Here is a 12490-nt window from a genome sequence, read left to right as displayed (position 1 = left end):
AAAAAAAAAAATACATGAAAGTCTTGCCACTGTCTTGTGTTTGCAAAGGCAACTGAATTCAATTTTGGCTTTCATCATAATTAATTAGTATTAAAACTTTTAGTTCAAATAGAAACCTTTTCTTCACCACAGGTGGTTTTACTCATATGATGTCATTAAAATTAAACTAGATTAGGGAGGGCTGATGTTACAAAGTAGAAGTTAAGTATGATGTGATCAAGCTAAGAAGGAAAGTGACCTGTTTTTTACATGAAGGCAAGGCCATGCTCTCAGGAAGTTTTGTGGACTCTGTGAAAGAACTGGAATATTTATTACCTTTATAAGATGAAAAGTTGTTACATGTTTTTAACCAGCATGGTCATTTCTTTCTGTAGTGCCTCCCAGAATCTTGATGTATAATATTACGTATTAATTTAGGACATTTGGTATGATGGTTGTTCAAAGAAGGTTTTGTTTTTCTGCATTTCTCATGTACCAAGGAACCCTAGTTATGTCATCTTCTGTGAGAATCTTGTGGCCTGTCTTGAGGACAGTTGCATAAAGGAGTGGCTAGTGTAATAATATATTCTTAGAGAAGTGACTTAAAATCATGTCCATGTTATCAAAACCCTAAACTTCTCTTTCTTTTTAATCTTAAATTAGGCCACAGTGTCTTGTTATGACAGGTGCTCCAAACTCACGCCCAGCTTTACTTCATCTTGTTCATGATTTCACAAAAAATGTTGGTTTGATGATCTGTGGTCATGTACATGTGGTAAGTACTAGTTTTGTTTTCTATATTAAAACGTTTTTCACTCTGTGTATGTAATTTGTGGAGCTTTCTAGATTTGAAATAATTTGAGTAGGTCTTAGCAGACTATACTGCTTTGCTAAGAAAAATTACTTCCCAATAACTAAGGAACCTAATTGGAATTCAGTATGTGTTTTTTCTTGCTGATAAATCTCATAAAGTCCTGAGAATACTGGGAACATACACTTATCAGGAAAAAAAAGAGGCTGGAGGAGGTGGACAAATCATGGTAGATATATCTAGTATCTGATATGTAAGAAGAGTAGAGTGCTGAATTTCCAAATTCAAACACTTTAATTGCTCATTCATTTTAGTTTTATTCATGAGCAAGGAAATTATTAAAAATAGGGGTAAACGGTCATCCAAAAGTAGTTTTTTGTTTTTGGCATCTTGGCTATTGAAAACAATTACTAGATGATGGATCACCTTTTCTGAATAAGAAATTGGAGTATTTGCCAGATTAACTTATCTCCCAGGCTCTACTGTTCATTTTATTTTGGTGCTAGAAATGCGTGTTATATGCCCTACGTCCCAGCCCCTGCTAGAGTTGATCTTCTACTTGTATAGTAGCAAAGTGAGTGTGCATTCACGTGCGTGTGAGTGTGCATGTGCGTGCGTGTGGGGAGGGGGTAGTGGAAAAACACACTGAGACACTGACTCCACTCAGGACCTGTGGAGTTTCACAGTTATCTTAGATCAATTCAGGTTGGGGTCTTGAGCATAAGAAATTACAAAGGGGAAATTCTTCTACTAGGAAAGATAAATTGTACTTTTCCTTGTCTTATTCATGTATAATTAGGGTGTACTTTTAATCTTATTTTTAGATTTTTTAAAAATACATTTTAGGTAAAACATGTAACACATTTTATGTGTTGCTTACAAGGATCAAAATAGAATGGCAAGTTAAAAACGCCTTTCTTGTGTCATTTCATCATTTAACAAGTACAAAGAAAAAACATTTATATAGCTCACTTTGACTTGTAATGATACTTCTAGGTTTCTGAGAATTAACAACTCAGACATTTGAGACAAACAAAAAATAAGATGGGAAACTTTCCACAGAAAAACAGAAGGCTCTTATTTTTCTCTGTGTAATCTCTTCTCCATTTTCAATAATTTATAATTTCTTTCATTTACTAGTATCAAAACATTTATTTTTCCAAGTCTGTGTTTCTTCCTCTCCTCTTATTCCTTCTACTGGCACCCTCTGTGTCTTTGTTCCATCAACACTGTTTTATCATAATCTTTATTGAAAAGAATTCACTGACAGGAAAATGAAACGCTATCATTATACTTCCCTTCTCCCCCACCGCCATGTTTAGACACCTTGTTTAAACCAAGATAACAGGAGGATTTTTATAAAGGGGGAATAGATTACCTTTCAGTTAAAGACATTATTAATATTTTTACCTTAAAGGGCCCTCGAAGACAAGCTATGAAAGAGATGTCCATTGATCAAGCCAAATATCAGCGATGGCTTATTAAAAACAAAACAAAGGCTTTTTATGCTCCAGTACATGCAGATGATTTGAGAGAGGGTGCACAATATTTGATGCAGGTAAATTTGTTACATCTTTCAAATGACAGTATTTTAGTTTTGTGTAAGCTTTCAAAAACTTGTTTATTCCAGGTTTCATTATTCACATTAATAAAAATCATAAATCTTTAAAATATCTTTACTGAAGTAGAATACTACAATTTGTATAATTTGAGAGTTACAGAAATACTGTGCTGTTGGCTGACAGTGAAGAACCTCTTTGTGAATTATCTTAGCCTATTTCTGTCCTTTTCCTAAGATAGTTCCCATTCACTCCCTGTTGTGTTAAGTAATGGCGGTCCTTATTTAATTTTTTAAAAATTCTAATTCCCTACTATACTTCTCACTATTATTTTACTGGTGCTAAACTTAGACTTCTCTTTCGGTTTTGTGTGTGTCCTAGTAACCAGAATGTGGGATTTGGAATCAGTCCTAGGTTTAAATGCTAGCACTGCTACTTCCTTATTATGGATTTCGGACCAATCAAGTTATTTAACTTCTCAGAAACTCAGTTTCTTCAACCCTTAAAGGTTGTAGGGAGACAGTGTTTGCCAACTTATTTTTATAGGAACCTCTTTCTTCAAAAGAAAGCTTAAGCAAAAGCCCATTGACTGTGTCGATTGTGGAGCTGCTTTGTTAGAGGTGGGGGACTCAGTGCTGTCACTGGGCCCTTTCTGTTTTGTGTTTTTTAAAACTTGACAAGCACATGGTTAAGAATAGCCTAGGCTATCCTCAGGAATAATAAGGGGTGGGAGTGGGATTGCTTTGCCAGATATAAAGGCTTATTAGCATAAAACTATAGTGATTAAGACATTGTGGTATTGAAGTAGAGACAGACAATTCAACTGAGTAGAAATAGAGCCACTCATATAGGAAATTTAATACATGACAGAGGTGACATTGAAAAGATGAGCTGGGATAATTGATAATTTATGTGAAAAATATATATAACACATCCTTATAAACCAAACAACAAAACATTTCCAGATAGATTAAAGACCTAAACATGAAAGGCAAAATTTGTAAGCTTTTAGAAGAAAATAGAGAATAATTTTATGATCTTGGACTAGGGAAGAAGTTTTTAAATGAGACACAAAATGTTGAATTATGAAGAAGAAACCAATTATTTTTTAGTTAACATTTATAAAACTGTGCTTCTAAAGAAAGCATGAAAACAAAAAATGAAGCCACAGACCTAAAGAAGATAATGTTACCAGCAAAAGAATATGGTGCACCAATATATAAAGAAATACTAAATCTATAAGAGAAAAAAAGAATAGCAAAAGACATGCAAAGAAGAGGAAACCTAAATGACAGAAGTAAAAATTAAAACTGCAGTACAGCTTTATTCCATACCCGTCAGATTGATCAGAATCAGGTCTGCCAATACCAAGTGTTAGAAATGGTGTAGAAATCTTTGCACTGCTGTAGTAATTGTAGACTGGACAATCACTTGGGACAGCAACCTGGCAGTATTCTGCGTCTTTGAAAAGTGCGGATATCCTGAGACATTCCATTCTTAAGTGTATACCACAGAGAAATTTTACACATGTGAAGAAGGCTATGTGAAGTTTCATAGCACTATCATTTCTTACAGTGAAAAGGAAATTAAAGTAACTTCAACAGCCATTAATCACATTATTGAAAATTGTGGCATAATCATGCAGTGGAATTCCATATAGTGCTGAAAAGGTACTATACATATCAATGAGGATAAACCTCAGACAGAAATGTTAAGGAAAATAGCAAGTTAAAATAAGAACATGAGTAATATGAAGATGATATAAATTTTTAAAAATATGTAACTTAAAAATTCATATGTATATATGCCTAGATAATGGAATATATAGTAAAAATACAAGGAGGTCTTGAAAAGGATACACTGGGTACTTGATATGTATTTGTGAAATTTGTTTTAAGCTGAGTGGCGGATACATGATTATTTATTACTTTTTTCGCTTTTGTATGTGAAATATATAAATATTTCAAATGGAATGCTACCCCTGGTCATAAGGTTGTTTCTAGTGGGTAAATCTTGCTTGCTTTTGTGCAGTTTATAGGAATACTTTGATAACTACTCTATGTATTTAATAAATGTTATGAAGGAAATGAAAATATTTACTTACAGCAATGGTTCTTAACTTCAGCCTGCATCAGAATCACGTGGTGGACTTGCTAAAACACAGACTGCTGGGCTGCATCTTTACAGTGATTCAGTAGGTCTAGGGTAAGGCCCAAGAATTTGCATTTCTAACAAGTTTCCCGGTGATCACGCTGCTGCTGCTGGTCCAGTCCAGGCACTACACTTTGAGAGCCACTGCCCTCGAGGGTTTCTGTGGTATAAATGATGATATCGTAAATTGGCCAAGAGTTAGGAACCGTCCTCCTTATCATTCTCCTCTACCTAACATACTCACCCCTGTGGGTCATGACAGTTTCACCAGTGTGGGGCAAAGAGAGCATACATAGAACAGTGTCATTTTGAGACTGCCCTATAAACCTGGCAAGTGCTATTCCCTTTACAAAGATGCCCAGGAGATGGTTTATTCCAGTGGCAGAGCTGTCTGAGGAACTGTTTAAAATATCCTTACAGATAGGTGAATTGCCTCTTTAGAACTAATCACTGAAATTTTAGTGTAAGTTGCCACTGAGTGTACTTCTCTTTCCTTCGAACCTTCTCGAAACCTGTTACATAAAGTGGAAAATGCCTTTATGTCTGTTAGAGGTTTATAATCTTTGTCAAAATAGTTTTTTGTACATTGATTTCTTTATACAGTGACTTATTTTATAGTTCTAGCGGGGCTGTTTTAGATGGGTTTGTTTTACTGTACATTCTGACTTTTCATTTCTTTGTCCCTTCATTTGTCTAGTTATTAGTTATAAGCATTTATTTAGAGATTCACTGTTTTAAGGAGAGGTAGTCTTGTCAATAACTTGCTTATGGAGCCCTTTGGCAGTAAGACATTAACACTGCTAACTTCTTTGTTTAAATGGATTTTTCTTTTGTTTTCTTTTTCTTTTTTTTTTTTTTTTAAGGCAGGAGCCACTTGATTGTCAATCCAATTTTAAACATTCATTTTAAATTAGCAAAAAACTCTTGTTTTTACAAAAAATTCAGATTACATCATGATGCCCTTTAAATCAAGTAGATCTCATTTAGTCTTAGTGTAGCTATAACTACCTTTTTTCCTGAGCAAAGCTAGTCTAGAATTATCCTGTAATATATACTGAGTGTTTCTGAAACGTTTCCTCTTCTTCATTAGCCACATTTTGAGGTAAACAGCAATTTTTTTTAAATTTTCTAAAAAAAATGTAGACCGAAATAACATTGCCAATAAGAATATTTAATATATAAATTATACCCAAGTCCTGTAGCCCCTTTCCAAATATATATACACACATATATTTAATGCCATGATATTAAATTAACTAAGGATAATTTAAAGCCATCACTATTAGCTCAACCTTTAAAAACTAACCACCTAGAATATGAAGCCAGAACTCTGCATTTTTGTTCAGTGATGCTTTTTTTCAGCCAATATTTTATTATACATTTCCATTGTCAACAACATTCTTTAATTAATGTAACATTTAATGACTATTTTTAATGGATTTAGCATAATATGCTAAAGCAATTTTTTTAACATCTTTATTGGAGTATAATTGCTCTAAAATGGTGTGTTAGTTTCTGCTGTATAACAAAGTGAATCAGCTATACATATACATATATCCCCATATCTCCTCCCTCTTGCGTCTCCGTCCCACCCTCCCTATCCCACCCCTCTAGGTGATCACAAAGCACCAAGCTGATCTCCCTGTGCTATGCGGCTGCTTCCCACTAGCTATCTATTTTACGTCTGGTAGTGTATATATGTCCATGCCACTCTCTAACTTTACCCCAGCTTACCCTTCCCCCTCCCTGTGTCATCAGGTCCATTCTCTACATCTGTGTCTTTATTTCTGTCCTGCCCCTAGGTTCTTTAGAATCATTTTTTTTTTGATTCCATAAATATGTGTTAGCATATGGTATTTGTTTTTTTCTTTCTGACATACTTCATAGCTTTTTCTGCATCTATTGAGATGATTATAGGGGTTTTATCCTTCAATTTGTTAATATGGTGTATCACATTGATTTGCATATATTGAAGATTCCTTGCATTCCTGGGATAAATCCCACTTGATCATTGTGTATGATCCTTTTATTGTGCTGTCAGATTCTTTTTGCTAGTATTTTGTTGAGGATTTCTACATCTGTGTTCATCCATGATATTGGCCTGTAGTTTCCTTTCTTTGTGACATCTTTGTCTGGTTTTGTTATCAGGGTGATGGTGGCCTCGTAGAATGAGTTTGGGAGTGTTTCTTCCTCTGCTATATTTTGCAAGAGTTTGAGAAGGAGAGGTTTTAGCTTTCTCTAAATATTTGATAGAATTCGCCTGTGTAGCTATCTGGTCCTGGGCTTTTGTTTGTTGGAAGATTTTCTTTTTTTTTTTTCGGTACGCGGGCCTCTCACTGTTGTGGCCTCTCCCATTGCGGAGCACAGGCTCCGGACGCGCATGCCCAGCAGACATGGCTTAGAGGCCCAGCTGCTCCGCGGCATGTGGGATCTTCCCAGACCGGGGCATGAATCTGTGTCCCCTGCATCGCCAGGCGGACTCTCAACCACTGCGCCACCAGGGAAGCCCTGTTGGAAGATTTTTAATCACAGTCTCAATTTCAGTGCTTGTGATTGGTCTGTTCATATTTTCTATTTCTTCCTGGTTCAGTCTCGGAATGTTCTTCTTTTCTAAGAATTTTTCCATTTCTTCCAGGTTGTCCATTTTATTGGCATATAGTTGCTTGTAGTAATCTCTCATGATCCTTTGTATTTCTGCAGTGTCAGTTGTTATTTTCCTTTTTCATTTCTAGTTCTATTGATTTGAGTCTTCTCCCTGTTTTTCTTGATGAGTCTGGCTAATGGTTTATCAATTTTATTTATCTTCTCAAACAACCAGCTTTTAGTTTTATTGATCTTTGCTGTTGTTTCCTTCATTTCTTGTTAGTAATTCTTAAATATGAATCTCATGGCAGTACTTAACTAAATTAGATAACCATGATGTTTGGAAATGTTTTTACTTAATAGTCATGACAGAAATAAAAAGCCACATACTATTGGGGAAAGAGTTGTTCTTTCTGCTACAGTAAAAATGGTTATGATGATACACAGAAAAATATTATAGCAAACTAAACGCCTTTCTTGTCAGCAAGTTCTGGTGGAAGATTCACAGAAAATATTGCTAACGATTCAAAAAAACAACACAGTAAGAATGTTTTGATTGAAACCGAAGCTATTTGTAATAAACTTCAGATGACTGCATTTTGCTATATCAGTTTCAATTATGGAAGTCCCTGAAGAACTGATTTTCTATGAGCCAAAAGGAATATGTTCCAGAGAAGACATATTTTCAGTAATGTTATTTCTTTAAAACACATGTTTTATGGAAACTGAAAACATTACTTCTAACTGAATAGGTACTTTGATTAGAATTTACAAAGGATTTAGGATGACTGATGTGAAATTTCTTTACTCAGTCATTCAAGGGAAAGTTATTACAATAATGAAGTTGAAAACAGAAGTGCACAGAGTACCTCTGAATGTTACTGTCAATTTTATAAAAATAAAACCTTTTAATTATAATAAGGTTGTAACCAAAGTTTGTGATGAGAAACGGAGTAACTCTCACAGTATTTTGTACCATCAAGAAGTTGCTGGTCATCATGTAGCTTACTTCATTAAAAAACAATAAAACTTGAAGATATTTCTTGGTTTTCTTTTACCAAAAAACCCCCCAAAATATCAAAATTATGTTGTGTGGTTAGTGGCTACCTTGCTATGTAACAGTTTTTTAAATAAAAATAAATATTCTTTATCTGTCTCCTGAGGGCAAAGCATTGTTTATAGTAGAGTAGAAAAAAAATTTATTTTTTGAAAGAAACTTGTGCATGGATAGAACATTTTGAAAATGAATGTAAACTTTACATGGTTAGGCTTATTTCTTTTGTTCCCTAATTATGCAGAGTCTTTACAACAGTGTCTGGCACATGGTCAGCACTTGGTAAGTACTTGAATTAATTTAATCTGTAACAAAAAATGATTAAGTATGTCACCTATAAAAACTTAAGTGTGACCTCATGGCACATAAAATATTAATTCAAAATAGATCTAAGATCTAAATATAAGGGCTAAAACCATAAAGCTCTTTAAAGAAAACATAGAGGTAGATCTTCATGACCTTGAATTTGGCAATGGATTCTTAGATATGGCACCAAAAGCACAAGCAACAAAACAAATAAGTAAACAAATTCGACTTCACAATTAAAGGACATCTAAGGACATTATCAAGAAAATGAAAAGACAATCTACAGAATGGAAGAAAATCTTTTTACATCATATATCTGATAAGGTTTAATATCCAAAATATACATAGAAGTCCTAAAGCAGCAACAAAAAGACAGACAACCCAATTAAAAAATTTGCTAATAACTTGAATAAACATTTCTCCAAAGAAATAAAGATAACTAATAAGCACATGAAAAAATGCTCAGTATCATTAGTCACTAGAGCAATGCAAATCAAAGCTACAGTGAGATACCATTTTACACTACCAGCATGTGTGTAATTAAACAAACAAACAGGAACTAACAAATGTTGCTGAGGATGTGGAGAAATTGGAATCTTTGCGTTGCTGGTGGGAGTGTGAAATGATGCAACTGCTGTGGTAGACAGCTTAGTAGTTCCTCAAAAGTCTAAACAAGGAATTACTGTATATCCAGCAAGTCTACTCCTAGGCATATACCCAAAGAAATTAAAAGCTGGGAGTCACACAGATATTTGTAGGCCAGTGTTTGTTGCAGCATTATTCACAGTAGCCAAAAGATAGAAACAACCTAAGCATGTATCAACAGATGAATGGATAGACAAAATGTGGTATACACATAGAATGGAATATTATTCAGCCATAAAAAGGAAAGAAGTTCTAATAGATGCTGTAACATGGATGAACCTGGAAGACATTATGCTAAATGAAATAAGCCAGACACAAGGGACAAATATTGTGTGATTCCATTTATAGGAAATATCTAGGATAAGCAAACTTGTAGAGACAAAAGTAGATTAGGTGTTACCAGGGCCTGGAGGGAGGAAAGAATGGGTAGTTATTACTTAGTGTTTACAGATTCTGTTTAGGGTGATGAGAAACTTTTGGAAACAGTGGGGTTGGTTGTACAACATTGTGAATGTAATTAATGCCATTGAATTGTACATGTTAAAATGGCTAAAATGGCAAACTGTTTTATTTATCTTTTACCATAAAAAAAAAAATCTTATGTGAGTAGCCAACCTTGGGAATAGAATTTTTAGTGTGTTTTAAAATATTATGAAAGAGGACTTCCCTGGTGGCGCACTGGTTAAGAATCCACCTGCCAGTGCAGGGGACGTAGGTTCAAGCCCTGGTCCGGGAAGATCACACATGCTGCAGAGCAACTAAGCCCATGTGCCACAACTACTGAGCCTGCACTCTAGAGCCCGCAAGCCACAACTACTTAGCCCGCGTGCCACAACTACTGAAGCCCGCGCGCCTAGAGCCCACACTCCGCAACAGAAGAGAAGCCACTGCAGTGAGAAGCCTGCGTACCACAATGAAGAGTAGCCCCCACTCGCTGCAACTAAAGCCCGTGCAAGCAACAAAGATAAAATGCAGCCAAAAATTAATTAATTAATTTTTTAAAAATTACAAAAGAAGAAATTAATTGGATCTGAGGGCATATTTGTATAAGCATATTGAATTGCAACTCTACATGAAGTTGCAAGAAAAACTGATGGAATTCTGAACTGTAGCCAACAACGCATGTATTCAATTTGGACTTCTGCTTCTAGGTTTTAATGGCAAAATATGTAACCGGGAATACCACTGTATTGTTATGATTTTTATGAAAGGCTAAGTATATTCCATCATCTTTCCCTTCCTAAAAATGAAAATTCTGATAAATCATAAAAGTACAAAATATACATTTAGAACTTTTCATTTGTTTATCTTCTATTTTTGTGTATGTTTAATCATAAGTAATATAATTAATGTATATATAATTTATAAATATGCATGCATTGGATGCTCAACTATTTTTGCTGATAAGGGTACACAATTTTATAATGTTTAGGGACTTCGCTGGTGGCACAGTGGTTAAGAATCCACCTGCTAATGCAGGGGACACTGGTTTGATCCCTGGTCTGGGGACATCCCACATGCCGTGGAGCAACTAAACCCATGTGCCACAACTACTAAGCCTACGCTCTAGAGCCCACGAGCCACAACTACGAAAACCCACGCGCCTAGAGCCCGTGCTCCGCAACAAGAGAAGCCACAGCAGTGAGAAGCCCCCGCACCCCAATGAAGAGTAGCCCCCGCTCACTGCAACTAGAGAAAGCCCACGCGTAGCAACGAAGACGCAACACAGCCAAAGATAAATAAATAAAATAAATAAATAAATTTATAAAAACACGTTAAAAATAAAAATGTTTAGAGGCTGTCCATTAGGAGGATATTGTCATTTAAAAAGCATTTTGTGAGTGGCATATCTTTAAAGTTGTATTTTTTCTGTGTTTTAGGCTGCTGGTCTTGGGCGTATGAAACCAAACACACTTGTCCTTGGATTTAAGAAAGACTGGTTGCAAGCAGATATGAGGGATATGGATATGTATATAAACTTATTTCAGTAAGTATCCTTTTAATTCAGTAACTTAGTTGATTCAGAAAATATTAATTTTGAAAGCTTGCACTGCTTTTTGAAGTCTGTTTCTCATATAGTCTCTTCTAGTAGAAGCATAGAATGAAAATAATCATTTGGAAGTTATTTACATTTCTTTTTTTAAAATGCACTTATATGTTTGCTTTTCCACCCCCTTGAAGTATTAAGTTCTGTGTTTACTATTCACTTTTCAGTGGTATTTCCAATGATGTTTATAAGACAGCGTAGTTTTGATTTACTTCACTTTAATTTCCTTCTTACAGGTTGTCTAATGAGTTCTTATCCTTTTGTTACTTTGTCTTTCTGATTTGAATCTATCCATGTTATTTTTGGATACGTATCTGTTTAATCTATTACAAAGGTGTTTTGGGACTGAGTTATTTAATAAAAAGAATAAAATTTCTATTTTTGTCATATTTTGTTTTTAATCTTGAAAAGTACTTTTTCTAGTATTCCTAGTATTTATTTAGCAAATCTCTTTATCTCATTCACACTGTTTTATAGAGGATAAGGATTCTCTCTTAGTACATTATACTTGAAGAGTAGTCTTTTTCTTGTCATAGATGCTGATGAAATAGAACTGTTCACTCCTTATAAAGTATTTCTTTATAAAAATTGTCATTTAAAAAAAATTTATATTTGGCAAAATAACTCTAGTACCAGATTCAAATCCTACTTCTCTGTGAATTTTTATCTGTTTATCCTTAACTCACTGGAGTTATTTCCCTTCCTGGAGCTCCTGTTGTATCTATTGGTAGAACCATATAATTATTTGCCTGTATCACATATAATGCTTTTGTTTTCATAGCTACCTTGAAACATCTTTGTGGAAGTAACCAGATCTCATACTTTACTTTCATAAATCTCTTTATATTCATTAGTAAAATATACGATACTTAAGATTTCCCAAGTAATTGTTAAATGGTTTTTAGTAAAATTCAAGCTCTGCTGGTTTGTCAGAGGTTGTGACTGGTCTTTGGCTTTGGGTTTGTTAACTTTTTCGTAAACAGCACTTCACTCTCCCTTTCTAATTCTGTAGTCTGTACTTTGTATGCATGGATTAGGGAAAGAAGGAGACTGTGAAAGAGACTACATCATGCGGGCTTTGAGCCAAAGAGTATGCTTTTTTTCTTTGAAGATGTAAGACCAGTGAGATGGAGTAATTATCCTAGAAAATAGAAAAAGTGACATTTTTGCAAATAATTCATTCATTATTAGTTGTAGTTTGTCATAATGGGAGCGCTGAAAGAAAGGAGTCTTTTCTGACACTGATCTTTTAGGAACTGAAGTGAATGTTTGCTCTGAGAGTCAAGTATTAATCCAAGTATTATATGTCAAGCAGCAGTTTAAAGATAGGTAAAATATTGCTCTCTGGTTTCTGG

General features: G+C 34.7%; 1 protein-coding gene across 1 annotated transcript in view; it reads left to right on the top strand.

The window, feature by feature from the left end:
* Window positions 1–12490, top strand: part of SLC12A2 (solute carrier family 12 member 2) — a 157242-nt gene that overhangs the window by 126890 nt on the left and 17862 nt on the right. Inside the window, exons 19-21 of the mRNA XM_024757167.1 lie at window positions 643–754; window positions 2208–2348; window positions 10969–11075. Coding sequence (XP_024612935.1) covers window positions 643–754; window positions 2208–2348; window positions 10969–11075 — 360 coding nt within the window. The remainder of the gene's footprint in view (window positions 1–642; window positions 755–2207; window positions 2349–10968; window positions 11076–12490) is intronic.

This window comes from Neophocaena asiaeorientalis, unplaced genomic scaffold, assembly GCF_003031525.2.
Source record: "Neophocaena asiaeorientalis asiaeorientalis breed wild unplaced genomic scaffold, Neophocaena_asiaeorientalis_V1.1 scaffold149, whole genome shotgun sequence".
NCBI lineage: Eukaryota > Metazoa > Chordata > Mammalia > Artiodactyla > Phocoenidae > Neophocaena > Neophocaena asiaeorientalis.
Note: the sequence above shows the minus strand (reverse complement) of the source record. Positions and strands in the feature narration are given on the sequence as shown.